The sequence below is a fragment of the Chinchilla lanigera genome, unplaced genomic scaffold (genome assembly GCF_000276665.1).
Source record: "Chinchilla lanigera isolate Chin_1 unplaced genomic scaffold, ChiLan1.0 scaffold00017, whole genome shotgun sequence".
Lineage (NCBI taxonomy): Eukaryota > Metazoa > Chordata > Mammalia > Rodentia > Chinchillidae > Chinchilla > Chinchilla lanigera.
Window position 1 is genome coordinate 27,159,520 of NW_004955418.1, and position 20,291 is coordinate 27,179,810.

Genomic DNA, 20,291 nt, shown 5'->3' on the forward strand with positions numbered 1-20,291 from the left:
CTATATCTTTGTTTAAAACCAAAAACATTTCTAAGACTCCTAGTTGAAGTATTGTATCGCACTGTGCTGTCTGAGAGAGAAAAATGCAACAGCTCCAAGATTGTGTTCTACGTGACCATTTTTCCTTTTCAACTTGAGTTTTCCAGCTCATATATCCCACCATCTGTCACCTACCAAGTCCTACAAGTCTTCCCATGCTAATACCTTATACGGGAACACCATCTGCCATATCAAAAGGCTTTAACATGCCATTAATGCAGCGTGTTTCACTTCGGGAAGTATGCAAGGAATTCCCAGAAAAGTATACTTATTATATCTGTCTTAGTCATTTTTCTTGTTGCTGGGACAAAATGTTTGACATCCACAAATTAAAGGAGGAGAGGTTTATTTTGGCTCACAGTTTGTAGAGGTTTCCATCCAAAGTCTGTCGGCTCCAACACTGGACTTTATGGCAAAGGTCCACAGTGGAGGAGAGCTGCTCCCGCCAGGGTGGCCAGTAAGCAGGATCTGAGGGGAGAGGAGGGAGGGAGATGGACCCTTCCAGAGCGTGTCCACAGTTGCTGCCTCCCAGATCAGACCTGGCCTTGGAACAAGTGAGCTTTAGTCCCCCACCATCCAGTCACCTTCCAAAAGCCCCGCCTGTGAGCCCGTGAGGCTGGGGGGACACTTCAGATCTAAACCATAACAAATCTCATGCATGGAGCTCTTGTTCTATGATTACGTACATTTCTTCTGAGTTAAGAACTATTGTAGCAGCTGCCAGGATGGAAGCGTATCGGTGACCTGGATTTCTGTAAGCGGGACACAATCAACTTCCCAACAGTGCCTTGCACGGCAGGGCCGACTCCCTTCTGCTGTGCTGGTCAGTTAGTCATCCATCCTTAGCCCCACCAGAGAGTGATTTAACCCAGTTTACAAGGAAGTGATTGTTCTTCTGCCCCTGGGGACGTGATGACTTAGTCATGAGGTTTTGGTCCTCAGCATGAGGAGGCTTCGTCCTTCTTCCCCAGCTCAGATCTGGGCTCAGATGAGAGTGGCCACAGCGTCACTCTAGCTGTGCCCTCCCTTGAGTCTAGTGCATTAGGCATGGTCCTAATCACCATGTTATGTTACTGGCTGCATTCTACGGGTGATGCAACTAAGGTTCAGGGGAGACAGACATTTTCCAAGGTCACCTAGTGCTAGGTTCGGAGTCCAAGCATTTGGCTCTTGAGTCTGTTCTCAGACTACTCACCAGATCTACACCTTGCAAAGGTCATCCCCAGAGGCTGAGCGGTCCACCCCAGCCACAGCAACTCCTCCTCTGTTGTCTGATGTATTGGGATGCCATGAGGCCTCACTGAAATAAGGGTCCCCAGCCATGTTTGTAAAACATCCTCAAGCTCCTGCATTAGCCCTCTTGCTGTACAGCATGTGGGCCAGCTGCTAACCTGCACACAGACTCAGAACGCTGGAGGTGAGCACTCCAAGGCCTCTATGGGGCCAACTCAAAGAATAATCCTCATGAGTAATGCCCACGAATTCTAACATCTTGTGTCCGTAGCCCTGTGTTTGATCAAATAGGCCTCTAAATGACTCACAGAGAAAAATACAGCAGCAAGAAAAGTGAACACTCACGGGTCTTTGTTATCAGTGAGTTAGTTTCCTTGTCATTCAGCTGTGTTGCAGGCTGAGAGACGTGCAGGGATATTTTGCTAGTAGGAAGGCTGGGCATGGGAAGGCTGTTACTAGGGAAGCCCAGAGGATGGTGTCACAACACACACGCATCACAAACACCACAGTGTTTTCTATGCAACACTAGGCTGCTTTGGATTTCTCAACACTGAAAGCGAGAAGCTATGGAAGCCGCCACTTTGATGCTGCCCGCAGTGGAGGTCATGACAGAGACACAGTGGGGCAGATGGAGAAAACTGGGTTTTTCCCCCCACACACAATGGCATGGTATCGGGTAGCACAAACGATAACAACAATAGTACAGAAGCAAAAGCAAAAACAAGAGATGGTTCCAACTCATCCCTGTGTAAAGGACAGCTTTAGTAAGACTGAATTTAGGTTACTCTAACCACTGAGGGAGTTTTTACAAATTTTTTTTTTTACTCTCAGTTCTGCATTTGCAAGAATATTACTGCCTTCAACCTAGAAACAGCCGTGATTTCACAATTCAGAAAAGACGCTCTGAGAAGTTAGGCAGCCCTTTCAAACTCAAAGCAACGCTGTCATCTAACAGATAGGGAGGCCCAGGGTATGGTGTCGCAACATGTACATATCACGAACACATGGAAAGCATACACCGCGGTATTTCCTCTGCAACACTAAACTGCCTCAGATTTCTCAACCCTGAAAAAGAGAAGCTTTGGAAACTGCCGCTTTGAAGCTGCCAGCAGCTTTCTGTATCTCAGGAAGTGGGGCACTAGGGCAGACAGCTTTCTCCTCCAGGAAAACCCATTCATTCTTACTCTGAAAAATAAATATTCTCTGTTCTTGGGGAAGAACTAACAACCTGGATTCAGGCACTTTTATCCCAAAGGATGGGTCTTTTCTTCAGCTGTGTAAATTTGATGTGCTCAGAAACAGAGAGTTCTCTTTCTGGGATGCTAGCTTTTGGGGTGGAAGAAGGAAGAGGCCAGGCAGAAATGTTTCTCTTTTCTCTATACAGATTTATGTTGCTTTACAATAGTGTCTTGTTTCTGCCTGGGGAAACCCCTCAAAACATGTGCGTTCAATCTCTGTCTCTCTCTGTCTCTCTCTCTGTCTCCATCTCTCTGTCTCTTTCTCTTTCTCCCTGTAAATGCTGCGTGCTTGTGTTATTCTCAGCTTGTCTATGTTATATCATGATCTTTGAGTCAGAGAATCCAAAGTCTGCATGGAAGTTGAATGTGTCTGAAGCTGACGCTTCAGAAGGCTGAAGATGGCTTGGAGCAGTCTAGACCGGAACCTATAGATGTTGCACACACCAGGGGCCAATAAGTGAGCAAATAGCCCCGTTTGGAGGGATACATACTGATGCTGACCCATTTGCCTGATGAAGTACACAGATTAAGACCAATTGTCAGGCAGTATATGGTTTCCCTGGGTGAATGAACCTAATCACCCAGGAAACAGCAGATCCTGATATATGCAATGAAGGTCTAAGAAAGAAGCTTTGGGATGAGAGAGAGATGCATTCTTTGTGCCCTGGAGCCTTGTAGTGAGCAGGCTGGGAGGGGATATTTGTGGACACACTTGCACATGCCAGGGTCACGTGTTGATGAGCTGATTCTCACTACACAGCCCAGGAACTGGTGACTCCCAAGGGGTCCAGCCACAGTAGATTTACTGAATTGATGATGTACACTGGTGTCGTCCTTGACCCTTAACATTCTTACAAGCAGAGCTGTGGTATAGATGGAGGCTGTGGAGTGACCAGTGTGTTTTGCACCACAGAAGTCATTGAGGAGCTTTATAAGGGCTTCAGTGATAGCCTGATCTCCTGTGTGTGGTTTGGGTCACACTTCAAGCTTGATGCCAATTTGGGGGATTAAACAACAGGCTGGTGCCTCCAACAACTTAAAGGTGATAGAAGGTGATCAGTGGTCCACAGAAGGACAGAGACCTAAGGTCTGGGGCTGACATGATAAACAGTGACCAGGATGAGGTTATAAACAGAAGAACTCAACAGTCACAGAGGCTGAAGGCTGAGGTCTTTATTTTGGTTATTTAAAGTTCATATAACTTCTGTTTGTCTTTCACTGATGTAACTTGGAATGCGATTTCCACACAGAAATGTAAAATGTGAGCACTATCAATGCTAAGAGTTGGATACCATCCTCATATGTTGGATTTAGGAAAGGGTCTAGTCTACAAAAATTTCAGTGAGCCCGACCAACAATATATACCTTTTGCTTGTCTTGCCATTGATGTGCTTGTGTTTATCATGCTACAGATTTGCATCACTAACTAAAACCATCTTTTGAGCATCAACTGTGTACTCCATGCTACTTTAAGCAACAAGGCTGTGGGGGAGAAAGAAGCTGTGCGTTCTCATTGTGAAGAGATGGTTAAGAAGTGAACATGCTGTACCACAGCAGGTTCTGATGTGTGATGTGCAGATGAGAAAGGAAGGCAGACGAACAATGCGTGTGCAGTGGGGGGGGGGGCGTTGTACATGGAGTGGTCATGGAAGTCGTCCCCTGGAACATGGAATATGAGCAGGAATGGGAAACACAGGGAGGAGTTCCGTGCATTCCAGCCAGGAGGATTGGTGCATGTAGGTCACCGCACAGCAAGGACATGAGTGTGGCTGCACCAGAAGGCAGGCAGGAGACAAAGCCAGAGAGATGGAGTCCAGACAGCTCATTTCCAGAGTCTTAGAAGCCATAGCAGAGACTCTTGACTTTCACATGAGTGTGCAAGGGAGCAATGGGAGAGGTTTGAGGAGAGAACTTGGCTCCTGGCCACTGTGTGAAGCCGACGGAGATCCCCAGGAAGACTGCCAAGGAGGCGGCTGAGGTGCTCCAGGTGGAGCACAGTCCGATTCGTTCCAGCTCGGAAGCTGGTAGGAGAGAACCCGGTTCTGAGTGTGTCTGGCTTGTGAGTTGGAGGTTAGTTGTGAGCGACATCGTGATGCTCAAAACATCTCCATTTATGGAATGAGAAAAACTACTGAAGAATGCTTGAGAGGGAGGTTTGAGTGTTGGATGTAAGCATCTATCTGACTTCCAAGGACAAAGGGCCAGTAGGCAGTTGGCATTTCTCAGCGTATAAAGTTACTTAGAGCTCAGTCTGCATTAGATCACTTGGAGAGCCGTATTAGGTGGCTCCTACTCCTCAGTAAAATACCAGAGACTGGGAAGAATAAGAACAGAAATTATTTTCTTTCAGTTCTGCTGATTCAATTCTCAGTGACGGATCATCCCTGTTTCGGGGAGCACTACCTGCAATTTGAGTCTCCATGTAGCAAAAGGAGACGGAGCTCTCTCTGTTCTCTTTGTACTAATCTCATCATGGAGCTCTAGTCTCATGACTTTGTAAGCCTGATTACTTCCTAATGGTTCCAACTCCAGTTATCATCACATGGATGAGGGCGTGAGGGCTTCAACATACGAAGTTGGGGTGGAACAAAATTCAGTCCAAAGGGAGAGCTAGGGTGTGGACTGGAACATGTGCAAGCAGTGAATGCTTCACAGGGATGGCAGAAATTGAGAGGAAGTAGGAGTGGTAAAGAGGGAATTGCTACTAGAATGGGAAGAGAATTTTAAAAGTTGAGTGAGTGAAACGCAAAGCTTTTTAAGCCATCGAAGCTGCAGGCTGACTGAGATGAGGACTTGGGAATGGCCCCTGAACTCGGCAGTGTAAAAGCCTCGGTGACCCAGAAAAGAACACTTCAGCAGAATGTACAAATGAGGATTTGATTGTAGTGAATTTCAAGAGAAAATGAGAAATATATTTTGACATAGCTTGGTTCAGACCATGGTTTGGAGATTTAAAGATGTTCTAAATCTCAAATTGTTCATTAATGATGCAGAATGATCACCTACGCATAAGTAAGTCCTCTCAGGGAGAGTTAGTGGGCTGTGTAGGGGCTGCGTCCCTCAGCTGTCCGGTAAAGGTGTCTCATGGATGCAGTAGACAGCGTCAGTGGAGGGAGGGAAAGCGAAGCATGGAAGGAGAGGTCTGCAGCATTTTGGTCAGTTACTGTTTGAGTTCCCTCCTAGGAAAGTGGAACATGACTTCCTAGTCACGTGAGATATGGCAGGACACGAGGTAGCTCCATTGTCACAGTCTCTAGCACTGAAGCCAACAGGAAGCCCACCTCAGTTCTTCCCTTCCTCCAGTCTTTCCCTCCCTCCCTCTTCCTCCCTCTTTTTCTTCATTCCTTTCTTCCCTTCTTCCTTCTTTATGGAGGGGATGGGGCCAGGGCCTCATACATGCTGGGCAAATGCTCTACCACCCAGCTACAACCCCAGTCACTAATTATTTTCTTAATTGAAATTAGCAATGAGGAACCTATTTACCCAGCGTTACTCTGCTCAGATTTTCATTTTTGCTTGGCACTTGTAGGTAAGTTTCAGACTAATGCAATTGGCAATGAGTCTCAGGAAAAGTGGTCCCTTCCGAGCCTGAAGACATCGTGCTTTCCTCTGACCCAGAGTGGGAAATCATCCCACGGTCCCTGCGGCCGCTTGGCACACAAAGCATGTAAAGCACTCATGACGCACAGACTCAATTTTCTTACTTCTCCTCTCACACAGCATGCAAAGCAGCCATAACGTGTTTGACTCAATTCTCTTACATTTCCTCTTACGAGTTTCCTTTATTTTGGCAGAAGACAGGATGTGATAACCTAAATTAAGTATTTCTACATCCTAGATTCTGGGACACCACTTAAAACCATACGCGCTTCAGAAGTTAACTGGACGAGTCCCGCTGATGGCAAGCCTCCCATCAGTTACAGCATGGTCTGAAACAATTTATTTGAATGGGCATTTCTCTTGCCTCTTGAGCAGAGTGGTCATATTAAGCAAGACTGCAGTACAGTAAGTGGTATTTCCTGAGGTAACAGAGCCCCCGTCTAATGGCCTCTGAGTGCAGCTCTCAGGAACTGAAATGCTTTCGCACACAAACCTGCAAATGCCCAATGCAGACTTTGCCAAATAAGCGCCTCACGCATACAGGGTGTAGAGGTCCATGTGGGCAATTCAAACAAAACTCTGTTTGCCTCTCTTCACCTTACTCTGCGCTTATGCCCCTGGGTTTTTGTTAACATTTAAAAAAGATATTTAAAACTGCGCTTGAGCCACCTTGTAAAATGAAAGAGTACATTGTACAGGCACCCAAGGTACACGTCAGAGCTTTTATCAAAGTCCGGGTCCTGCTCTGTGGCACTAATTGGAACCATGTGTTGAAAATGCAAGACAGGATTTTCAGCTGTTCTTTAATTAAGTGGAATAAAATAAGAAGTAAACCTCACATTTCTCTCTCGGGTGAGGCTGCTGGCGCTGCTCTATTAGCAGGCCTGATGGATGACTCTGGGCAGGACCACTGGCACCTGCGTCTGGGTTCCCGGGATACTGGTAGTTGTTTTATTCAAGGAACTCTCAATGATTCTATTATGTTTTTTAGTCACACTCATAGGAGTCCTGGTTGCTAATGTTTTTCCGATAAGGAGATGAAAGGAAGTGATAGAAAACCTAATTATTTTCAAGTGCACAGGAAGATTGACTCATGAATAATTTTTCTTTTATATTCTTGCAATGTTCAGTTACTGCAAAAATCATTAGTAGGTGGAAAAAGTTCCTCCCCATGCAGTTGAAATCTGTGGAGAAATAGCAGCTGATATGTGTGTCTAATAGAAAATATTGTCTCAAATTTTCTGTGGAAGCTCAAAAACAAACTATAATTTGATTTTTTTAAAGTGAAATTTCTGCCACTGTTTGCATAAGGAAAAAGAATACTTTATTGTTCTTAATTGTCCTGAGATCAAAATCCCCAGGAAGAAAAAGTTCACAATGTCCCCTTTCAGGATTTCAGCACCCTTTCTTACTCCAGGCTTCACGTTACCTAACATGCATTGAATGGAACCAGTGTATGGACCTCCATCTCCTCCCTGCCCCACAAGAATTGGACCCTGTACTGGTACCTTTCCAGAAAGTGCTGAAGCCCTGAGGAAGAAATGCACGATTGCTTCCAACAGCACAGTTCCATCTACTGCAACCAAAAAGTAAAAATTGAAATGAATTCATGGTGATAGTGACCACAATTACTCCAAACATGTAGCTGCAGCAGTGCTTTTCAAGACATGAGATAGGAAACAGTGTCGAGTGTGCTAAGGAAGAAAGGCAATCCTTCCGCAGGGGATTAGAGCACTCCCGAAATCACTTCTGAAGAGGTAACGGAAGCCCACGAGGGAGCACTGCAAGAGGCTCCCTCTGAGTTGGGCAGGTTTAGCATCCTCTTCCAGTATGCTTCGAACTTCCCAAGATAATTGGCAAGTTGCATCAGCTTATCTTCCTCGGTATGAGGTGAAGTTTGGAAATTTCCCCAAATAGGTTAGAAATAGCATTGGGAGCTACATCGCCTGCACAGAAAGGGGAGACCTGTGAGTGTCCCTGCCTATACACTCATATTTCCTTCAAATTTCCCAGTCAGAAGCACAGATGTAATCAGGTCACCCACTTACCTTCCTTAAGATCCATCTACAACTGGTCACTCAGGCCAATATTTAGATTCATAGTGCCACTATGAATCAAGACACTTATGCTACCTTTGTAGCTTGAGGCTCCTTACCCTTCCCTTTCTTTATGGCTCAACATGGCCATGTGCATCCAGCCACCTGGCACTTTGGTTACTCCTGGAGCTCGCTCAGACTTTACCTGTCTCCTCTCTCCGGTTCCTTTGGCTTCCTGCCCATGAGGATCTTTGATCACACCACTTGCACAGTATGCAGCGACACCTTGATTGTTGGTGGACATGGCAGCCTGCTTCCTGGGTCTAGACATCCAAACACCTGCCAAGGCCACAGAGATGTCTTCTTCATTTCCATAACCCCAGTGCCCAGCAGAATGCCTGGGACGAAGTGTCCCACAAACCTTAGGTGAATCAACATACACACTCACATTAGGACTTGTGCCTTAACTATAGCTGAGAATTTTGTATAAGCTGAAGACCCCATGCTCTTGAATGTAGCCAAAGTTTCTCAAATCTTGAAATAAATAAGATTACTAATACAAAGAATAGGGAAAATAAAAGAATATTTTGACCCCAGACTTTCAGTTAATGTTTGCTAATAATAGGCAACTATGAAAGTTAATGATATCTTGTGTAATATGATAGGGCTATTATGGAAAAAGTCAAACTAAGAGAAAAATGATAGTATTTCACATACAAGTATATAAGAAAATACTAACATTGTTATCAAATCCTCCCTTCTCAAGTGTCCTAATTTCTATAGAATATAAAATTTTTACTAGTCACACATTGTCTTTGGGTGATAAACTGTTGCACATGAAAAGCTATCTCCAAGTGAGATGCTCCCCTTCTGTGAGACTCTCAACACTTAAGGAAAGAACACCAACTTGGGCCAGAATGGAAGAATTCCCATTTTATCTTTTGGTGGCAAATATGAGTAAATAAATCAGTAAATGAATACATGGTCATATTTAAAGCACAAGGATCGATTTTTCTCTGGCCTAAATAGCCCTTGTATAGATAATGCTTTCCTCTGGAATTGCCATTTCTTATTCTTTGATGGAAAACTTACTGTGCACTGCCAGTATTTCCTTCCTCAGATCATTCAACGCTTTCAAACAGGTCTAGCTTTGCCTGGAAGGGGTACTGCCCTTTACAGGACATGGCATGAGTTACAGGGGTAGAAATAGGATACAGTTCACATTTAACACTAGGGAAAATGTGTTACATAAAAGCACATTATGTGATTATTTGATACAAACAAGGGATGAGCAAAAGATCAAGACAGCTAAGATGCTCTGTGCTGAGAAAGGAAAAGAAACATGAGAAAGCAAAGAGGAAAGGGGGAGAGAGGAAAGAGAAAGGCAGCCCGCATGGCCAGGCAGGAGGCCAGACCCTGTGCAGACGTGGTCAGTGGGAAACTCTTCAGCAAGACAGCCAGAGGATTTTCAAGAACAGTGATGATAAAATCCAATAGAGGTTTCTGGTTTTCTTTACGGTACACAGCATCTCTGTCACCACTACTCCAGTGAACTTTGCTAGAAACAGAAATTGGAGTGCTTTTTTTGTCACAGGAATCCTAGGAAAGGAGAAACATTCAATGGTTGGGTCTGCAGAGAGATGAGGAAAATAAAGTCAGAGTTAATAAAACAGAAGCAAGTCTCAGTACCCAGGAATTTAGAGAAGTTACTATGAAAATTCATCCTACATGAATTCAGAAAAATGTTCACAACAGCATTTGACTTCGGAAAGATGAAGATTAAGGAGCTTCATCTATTAAATACCAGAAAAGGGTCGATTAGCTGATCATCTGGTTTTACATAGCTTTGTGCTAATTTATCATGGGTTGGTTTCTAACAAAATTGCCACACATGCCTCATGCATCGCATGCCGGGCACGGTGCTGCTTTATGTGTGACACCTTCACACCTTCCAGGTGCAGGATGAGAAAACTCAAGTTCAGAAAATACAAGCTGCCCAGTGTCAGTGATCAGCTGGAAGAAACAGGGCAGGAATGTAGCTTGATCTGGCTCCTCAATCCATGTTTCTAATTTGTTTACTGGGTCACCAGGTTATAGGCTGAAGACAACTAATTTTGTTTCATGTAGACACTAACATTTGCTATACGTGTTATAAAATTGCCTGTTTTTCTATGTGAATAACTGCATTGTCATGAATTGTGAAATATTGCTAAATGACAAACTATCCAGATCTCAGTGGCTTTGTGTAGCAACTACTGCTTTACTGTAAGACAGTAAGTACAGCTGAATATGGCTCAGTTTATCTGCATGGGCTCAGACAGACAGCTCTTCTGAGGGTTCCAGCTTGCTGGGCTTGGTTCTGGCTTGAAGACTAGGTTTACTTCTAATTTGCAGGTCATCAAAGATTAGGGTGGGAGGAGCAGCAGCTATCTGGCACATATTCCCCTCATAGCAGAGATTACATTCTCCCAAAGGCATAGCAGAAGCAGGAAATAGTCCTTGCCTCCTAAGCACAAATATGTTATTTTATCCACAATTACTGACCAAAGCCAGTCAATGAATGGGGCAGTGAACAGTAAATAATTACAGAGAAAATGTAATCTTCCATGGTAATCTAATTGCTCCTCTGTAAATTTAGTCCCTCAAAGAATTACACCTTTTTTGAAAAGTGAACCAACACTTTCTTCAATATTATTAAGTAGAAGCCCTTGGAAATTTTCACAAGGTCAAGTTCCCTAAAATGTCTGCCAAGCATTAATGAGAAAGTCATCATGTTTACACAGATTTCTATCACCACTGCCACCATTTTGTCCCACCAGAGTGTCTACAACTCTCATGATGCTTCCATTAGATTCCAAGTGGGAAAGTGGCAGAGAGAACATAATCTTAGTCTAGTGTGTCTATTCAGTAAGGCTGGGACAAATTATGATGGTCTGTAGTATTTCATAGATTAATGCACATATTTTCCTCCCAGTGAAATCCAACTGTGGGAATTCTCCCATTTGAAATTTATTGTTTTTTTTTTTTTAAATTTATGAAAGCTACCTATGTTGTCAAAGGTAATAGATTTTTATACTATCACTAAAATCAAGCAGTGAGTAGAAAACACATCTAATGCAGATAAGCTCTTAGGTATGCATTAACCATATAGGATAAAATGTGGGAGCCACATTGGGCATCCCCATATATCTCTTCAAAATCCCCCAGACCCCCTTTAATACCAATCACATCCTCGGCAATGAGTTTCTGTGCGTCCTTGCTAGACTTGAAGTCCTTGAATGCACCTGGCACCTGGCTCCTCCTGGCCACCAGCAGGAATCTGGCGTGCATTCACACAGGGCACTGAACTATGGGGTGCTGTTTCCAGGCTACCCTCAACCAATGAGAGAAAGTAACCAACGGGTAGTTGATGCTTTCCTTTCCCCATGCATGTGTGGTTCTGGGAAAACTTTCAAGAGCTTTCTTAGGAGATTCTGGTGGCATCCAGATAAGGCATCTTTGCTTTGCCTTCCCCTCCTCTGTTTTATGCTTCTGTCTGACTTCCTGGTTTCTAGGGTCTCACTTCCTGGTTCCTGGGATCTCATCAGGAAATGTATTTCTTTTCTATAAGCCCTTTTCTCAGGCTCAGCTTCTGGAAGAATGCAAGGTGAAAAGAGTCTTGTACAGGCATAAAAATTATCTATTTCACCCGCATTTATTCAACTGGTTGTGTTATTTCTAGGATCACAACTGAGTTGGAGACTGTGTCTATGTCAACAGTGTTTCAGGACCAGTATAGATTCCATTTACGGGAAGTCTAGCTACCAAAATTGCTCCTGCCCTTCAGTAAGAACAATTAATATCTGTCCCCTTTCCTGAATAAATAAGAGACTTTGGGATAGTTTCACTGTAAGACTGTGAGATGAAAATTTAGGATGAAAGGCCTCCAAACAAGGAAAGAGAAATCAATGTATGAACAAGAAAATTCATGCAGAATTTTATGCATAGAGAAATAAATCTGACAAAGAAGACAATGGTGGGTGAATGAAAGGATATGGATTTGTGAAAGGAAACAATCAGTATAATGTGGAGAGGATTTTATGCTGAGCAGATAAAAAAAGAATTAAGAGTCAGGAAGAGAGATAGTAGTTGGTTAGTTAATGAAATAATTGCAAAATGTATTTTCAAGGTATTCTTTTCAAAGAAAGACATAGAAAAAGTCATTTTAGGTTACATCACAGAGTGCTTGCAAATGAAATCTGCTCTTCTGAAAAGGATTTATAAGAAGCTGTCAGATCAGCAGAGAAGATTTCAAATTCAGACAATAGCTACAAATGGATTGCGAATAGTTCTTTTGTGATGGTGTCACTCTCCCCTACAAAATTGTTACAATGAGTACAACAATTAACTACTTCCTTTCTGGGTTTCCTACCGTACAGGTGAATTCATGAGGCCTTTCTTGGATTCAGATGTCAGCTACTGACACATTTGATGGGTTATGTAAATAATACTGAACTAAAGAAAGACATAAACATGAAAAGATGATCATCGCTGTTGTTCTTCTGGGCAATGTCTAGCAAGAGGCCCTTCGACCATCCTTCCTTTCCCGTTCCCAGACACCCGGGAAGGTCCGGGTATGTTCCGGCAGCTCATCAGCACTGCACAGCCGGGTTCTCTTCAGGTCTTCATCACAAGGCTTAGTTCGTGGTTCAGACTCTCCAGGACCCTTCACAGCACTGCCCTGTCATACCTTCTAGCCCTCCTCATTCTGGGCATTCACAATCACAGGTCCAGGCATTGATTCTGTGCCTGGTGCAGCAGCTCTGGCCTGGTGCCAGGCAAACAGCCTCATCCCCAGCTCACTCTCCAACCCCTTCCAAGCGCTGTCCACCTCCCAGCTGAACATTTTCTGTGGCTGCTCATCCACAGCTGGGAGCTTTGATATCACCACTCCTGTACCACGGTTCCTAGCAGAGTGGTCACGGTGCTTGTCCCAGTGCAGCTCCCGCCCACATCCTCCATTCTTTGAGGGGGTCCCAAGTTTCACTTCCTGGAGCACAATATACAAGCAACAGGGACTCATCTGCACCATTTCCTGCCATGCCTCGTGCCCAGAAGAGACATCAGCACAAATACACGGCTGAGAGGACGGAAGCATCCTTTACTTCTGCATGTGGCGCAGTTCTGTATTTTGTGCATAACTGATCCTTAATAAACATTTGTTGAATCAAAATTACCCAATAAAGCGTTGTTTGGCTCAAGAACACAAAGAGTCCTGTATTTTATAAATACGAGTTACAGGCTACTAAGCAAAACTTTTCTAAAATAGTTTCTTGACCTTTTAAAAACACATAATGAAGACATCTCTTCCAGAGAAGGAGTTTTTCTTTCATGGACTTTGCTAATGAGGCCTGAGGCATACTGTCTGCTGCTGGGGTGAAGACTTAACACATTTTAAGATGAAAAAACTCCAGAAATGGAACCTCCTTGTCTGGGAGGTAAGAACACGAAGGATCAAAAAAGCTACCTTGCATTATAATTCAATTTCTTCTCTTGCAGTGCTTTTCTGCAACAAGTTGTTTTTGAGTATAGATTATGGAAAATCTGGAGAGCAACTTGGCATGGAATGGCAGGGCGTGGACATCTTCCCACCAAACCCACAGGGGTCTATCCACAGCAGGCAGGAAACAGAGAACACATTCTCTGTTCCTCACCACTCGACAGACAAGGAAGCCGCGGTTATATCTTGTTATACTCTTTTTCTATCTTTTCTAACACACTGAATTAATCTAAGAACCCAATAGTGGTCAAAAGATCCACTGCCCAGAGAAATAAAATCAAAATTTTGAAAGTACGATGAACTTTCTGATTCCATTGCTGTAATTACTTAGGAAACAGTTTTCCTGTCTTACCAGTAGTTTTCTTCCTTTTCACTGCAAGCGTGCGCACACACGTGTGCGCATACACACACACACACACAGGTTGCATACTGACTTTAGTAAATTGTAGTCTCCTTCATGTACAGAAACCCTTGGAAAAATCCAGGATAAGGCTTGAAATAAGTAAGTTCATTATGATAGCGCAGTTCCAGTGTGGATGAGTGGACTTTTGTATTTTGTTATTATATATGTATATTTCATACATTGATATTTTAAATTTTTTCTCTTAAATGTAAGATATCAAATAAATTAAAATATAGGAAATTTTTATTCATAATACTTTGCTATACCTTTAACTTAGTCAAATCTAGCTCTTGATATGAACAATAATTTGTAATTTCATCTTTATTTTCTCTGTATACTCAAATGTATGAGCAGACACATAGATGTACATTTTATGTTAATTAATCACATAGCATGCTTCAGCTTTCTGGATAATTATTTCTTTGTAACAAATCATCTAGACAAAGTTTAATCTTTCAAAGAATTTCTTTTCAAAATGCCTTAGCAACTTAATTTAAAAGACAACATTTGAATGCCTATTATGGAACAGACATGCATTACTCAGCAGACATTAAGCTTCTAGGAGACCAGCCATGATCTTGGTATTAGAGCTAGAGAGATAAATCAGATTGCCTTATCTCTAACATGATGGGGCTTATGAGAAAAAGGGTAAGCCAAAGAGTGAAAGAGAGAGAGGAGGGAGAAGGAGAGGGAGAAGAAGAGGGAGAGGTAGAGGGAGAGGGACAGGGAGAGGGACAGGGAGAGGGACAGGGAGAAGGACAGGGAGAGGGAGAGGGACAGAGAGAAGGACAGGGAGAGGGAGAGGGAGAGGGAGAGGGAGAGACACAGACAGAGACAGAGAGGCAGAGAGACAGAGATAGAGACAGAGACAGAGACAGAGACAGAAATCCAGACAGTAACACGCACAGTGCAGAAAACTCTTAATGGGACAGAGTGATGGAAAGGGCACAATCTTAAAAAGGCTGTGAGGGTGCTCTGGGGCAACCACTGAGAGATGATAACATTTGGCTCTAGATTTGAATGAGGAGACTAACCAGCCATGCACAAATGGATGTCCTAGGCAGAGGGGTCGGCAGGATGATGCTTTGGAGATCCAGCCTACTCACAGGGTAGTGTGGGGTAAGAGAGCATGGAGCCTGGGCAGGAAATCAGCCTGAATCATATCAGACCTCATAGACCCTGGTGAGAGTGTGGACTTGGTCAGATGAAATAGGTTACTATCAGAGGGTCTCTACGAGTGATCTTATTGAAGTTTTTAAAAATTCAGTTTGATTGGACAGTAGGGAAGTAGGAGGCACTTGTAGTAGAGAGAGAGTTGTAGGCAGAGATAAGCTGTATTTTTGTGGTAAGGACAGGCTGTGTGGGAAAGGAAGCAGAGACACCAAGAAGGACTCCAGGGGTTTCCGCTGGAAGAAACTGAGCGAATCATGGCAGTGAAGTTTCCTGGATGGAGAAGACAAACATCAGTGATGGCGGGATGTAATCAGATCTCTGCTTTGGGTAGGCAAAGCCATCTGAAGAAAGGAACAAGCAGATAAATGCACTCATGTGTGCTTCAAAATGATGCCTGGGTGCACAAAGGTTGATAACGAACTTTTTTTTTTTTTCCCAGAAAATTCAAGCAACTTCCTTTGTGACAAATTTACAACAAATTTTACATACCTTTTTGTGTCTATAAATATGACTATAGAGAGACTGAGACTGACTAGTTCATAGATGCACAAAGATGGTTTTAACCACACCAAACCTACAGTGACCTAGACTGACACTGCAGGTGATGGAGACAAGGGGGCTGAAGTCTGAGCCCTGGTCAATCAAGAATTTAACAAAATGTACAAAGAGGACAAGGACTGATTCTGTCGAGGACTGAGGCTGAACACCCATGAGAACTGGCAACATGGGATGCCCCATTCACCAGGAATGGGGATGGATATTCAAATGCAGAGAAGTGAACACAGAATGAAAGGTGAGAAAGTAGCACCACTGACTATAAAACCAAGTGCAGGTGTCGCTGTTGATAGACACGCGAATGTATTTATCTTCAAGGGGGGCCGGGGTATACACACGATAATATCAACAATTCCTGAAAAATATGCTTTTTCTTTTACATGATTTTTGACAAAAAGGTGGTAGCATTAAGAAGCTCTCTTTAAAAATATATTACAATGAAGAAAAACTTAAGCTAAATAACACATTTATTAATTCAAAAATTTCAATGTATCAAGAATTTTGTTAGCAGATCTTCAGAGTGTATATGCACAAAAGAAAAATATATTTTATATATCATCCCACAAATTAAAATGCTCAAACATACTGCTCAGAATATAGCCATTTAAGAAGAAATGCAGACATTTAAAGAAGATGTTCACTTTGTCTTATTTCCAAAATCTTCTTGGATAGGATGTTAGGCAGCTACGCCATATAATGTGTGTGAATGAATAGGATCAATGTGTCTTTTGTGAGAGAAATCTGAGATTTTTATGCAATCACAGACATGTGAATGAAGAGTTTAGAATAATGCAAGATTATCATGCAGTCATCTCTGCATACATGAGGAAACTACTTTACACGGCTCCCACTCATGTCATTAAGCTGTAAGGTGCCGTGATAGCTGCTGTTAGGTGGAAATTTCATTTTTTCATTTTAAATGAATGAATAGAAAATGTAGTCTAGTGAACACTGGAGTATCCCTTCAGGACTGTTAAATCTCATCGAAGAGGTCTTCTGGGCTGCTGTTCTTCAGAGTTTCCAAGGACATGTTCTCAGCTGAGACGTGGTCCTTTTTTGATGTCTCACCTTTTGAAGTGTCAAGCCTAGGGTCAAAAGAAAATTAAGATAATTTTATTTTTAAAATTCCATTATAGAGTAAAAGAGAATGAAATCACACATTAACAAAATGACAGTTAAATCCTGTTTCAGGATTTCCCTATTCTGTTCATTATAAAGGAAGAGAAATAAAATTAAATTCTTTAAAACTGCTTTAGAGTTAATCTGTCTCCATTCTGACCTCACAGGAATTCAATGGCCTACAGAGTAGTCATAATCAGGATCAGATAATGAAACACTCTATATCCTCTGGATACATAATCGCTATTGCAATTGCTAGGATGTAGAGGTTTCTTAAACCAATAATTTTATGATTCCATTATAATTTATATTTTTCTTTGGCTCCCTAAGTTTCTTTATTGGACAACTGATGAGTTGGATAAAGGGAAAAATAAGTCTTCATGTTTATGGAAATTGCTGGGAACATGTTGTTGGTTGACATTCCACATGTCTTCATTTAGTACGCTCAATTTTATGTTGGTCCAGTCCTGTGGCAATCACTTCCCTGGACTGGCCTCTCTCTATGTACATTTTGGTGGAGTCCCAAGAAAATGGGCTGTTCAATGCCCTGCCATGAGCTGGAGGACAAAAGTGCTCATGTAGAAGTAAAGCTTAGGGACATAGATTTGTGTTCTTGGACACACCTTGCCAGTGCTTCTCCAAGGAGCCTAAATGCAACATGCTAAACATGAATAACAACTGTTCAACACAAACCCTTAAGTCAAGGGGGGCTTGGACAAAGATTGATGTACCCTGCAAAACTATATTTCAAAATTTATGGAGAAATAAGATACTTCCATGACAAAGAACACCTGAGGAAATTTATGCTCTGAAGGACATTCTAGAAAGAGATACCAAGGAGTACAAGTCCATGAATCCAAACAGAATGAATCCATCTGGAAAGGTAAGCAATTAAATGGGAAAAAATGGGGAGCCAACAACAAGGAAAGAACATGACAAACATAGATGAATATACATTAGTTATAACTATCAATGTTAATGGTTTCAATACACAGATCAAAAGAAACAGACTAGTAGAATGAATCAAGAAGCAAGATTCAACAATATGCTGCATACAAAGACATATTTAATTTAAAAAGTAATTCACAGACTGAAAGCCAAAGGATGGAAAACAATACTCCATGTGACAGGAACCTGGAACAAAGCTATTCTATTTGCAGACAAAGTGGATTTTAAGCCATAAATGTTTCAGAGAGACAAAGAAAGTCACTACATCCTTGTAAAGGAAACAATCCAAGAGGAAGATATAACAATCATAAATATATATGCACCAACTATATAACCCTACCAACTATATAAAATAAATATTAATGAACATGAAAAATCAAATAAGCTCTAATATAATTATAATGGGGAAACTCAATACTGCACTGTCAAAAATAGACAGATCAAGTAGATTAAAAAAATCAACAAAGAAATATCAGAGCTGAACCAAACTTATGAGCAAATGGAATTAGTAGATATCTATTTAGTGTTCCACTCCACAACATCAGAATACACATTCTTCTCAGCTGCATATGGGACATTTTCCAAAATAGACCACATACTAGCTGATAGAACATGTGAAAGTAAGTGCAAAGGAACTGACATTATCCCGTGCATATGATCAGACCATAGTACTATGAGACTGGAAATCTATGGCAGAAAAAAAACATGAGAACTTCATAAACACATGGAAATTAAATAGCATCCTCCCGAACAACCAATCGGTCACAAATGAAATTAAAGGAGAAATTACACAGTTTCTACAATTAAACGATAATGCCAATAAAACATATCAGAACCTATGTGATACAGTAAAAGCAGTTCTATGAGGGAAATTTATAGCAGTGAATTCCCATATCAGAAAAACAGAGTGAGCTCAAATAAACAACCTAATGTTGAACCTCAAGCTTCTAGAAAAAGAAGAGTAAGTCAAAACCAAAGCTCATATGTGGGAGGAAATTATAAAGATCAGAGCAGAAATTAATTCAGTGGAGACTCAGACAACAGGACAAAGACTCAATGAATGCAAGAGTTTATTCTTTGAAAGGTTAAATAAAATTGACAAATCCTTAGGCAAACATCACAAAAAGGAACAAAAGACTCAGATCCATGAAATTAAGAATGAAAAGGGTGAAATGACAGTAGATCCTTCAGAAATCCAGATCATCAATACCTACTTCAAGAACCTGTATTCTATCTAGTAAGATGGAAAATAGAAGAAATGGACAGATTCCTCAATATATATCAATTATCAAAGCTGAATGAAGAAGATATAAAATTCTAAATAAACCAATATCAGTCAATGAAATTACAGATGTAATGAAAAACTTACCAACAAAGAAAATCTCAGGGCCTGAGGGATTCACTGCTGCATAGTGCAAGAAATTTAGAGAAGTGCTAATGTCACATTCCTCAAACTCTTTAATGAAATTGAAAGGGAAACAATACTCCCTAATGCAATCCTGGAGGCAAGTATTACCTTGATACCAAAACCAGAGAAATACCCAACCAAAAGAGAACTACAGACCAATCTCCCTAATGAGCATAGATGTAAAAATCCTCAGTAAGACACTGGCAAACAGAATGCAGCAAATCATCGAGAAGATTATACACCATGACCAAGTAAGATTAATCCCAGGGGTGCAGGGATGGTTCAACATATGCAAATCAATAAATGTGATACACCATATTAACAGCCAAGGACAAAAAAGATATGATCACCTCAATAGATGTAGAAAAGTCGTTTGACAAAGACCAGTACCCATTCATGATAAAAACCCTACAGAAAATTGGAATATTTGGCCTTTATCTCAATCTGATAAAAGCTATCTTTCACAAATCAACAGCCAACATCATACTAAATGGACAAAAACTGAAAGCTTTCACTCTAAAATGAGGAACAAGGCAAGGCTGTCCACTGTTACCAGTTTTATTCAATATAGTTCTGCAGACATCAGCCAGAGAAATTAGACAGGAGGAAGAAACAAAGAGAATAAGGATAGGAAAGGAAGAAGTCAAATAATCATTGCTTGGGGATGACATAATACTCTACATAGAAGACCCCTAAAACTCTGTCAACAGACTTCTAGATTTAACAACCAAATTCAGTAGTGTAGCGGAATACAAAGTCAACATTCAAAAATCAACAGCCTTCCTAGACACAAGTAACAAACTCACTGAGATAGAAATTAGGGAAACAACATCTTTCACTATAGCATACAAAAAATGAAATATCTAGGAATCAATCAAATGAAAGAAAGAAAAGAACTTCCCAGTGAAAACTACAGTACTTTGAAAAGTGAGATTAAAGAAGGTGTAAGAAAATGGAAGGATAAGCCCTTATTCTTGGGTAGGAAGATCCAATATAGTGA

The 20,291-nt window shown here is 41.7% G+C and overlaps 1 protein-coding gene across 2 annotated transcripts in view; it reads right to left on the minus strand.

Moving 5' to 3' along the window:
• Positions 1-14,990: 14,990 nt before the first annotated feature.
• The window catches only part of Xrcc4 (X-ray repair complementing defective repair in Chinese hamster cells 4), a 251,736-nt gene continuing 246,435 nt past the window's right edge, over positions 14,991-20,291 (minus strand). For both annotated transcript variants that reach the window (XM_005382306.2, XM_005382305.2), the window contains exon 8: positions 14,991-16,901. In XM_005382306.2, the coding sequence (XP_005382363.1) occupies positions 16,790-16,901 (112 nt within the window). In that variant the 3' untranslated portion in view covers positions 14,991-16,789. The remainder of the gene's footprint in view (positions 16,902-20,291) is intronic.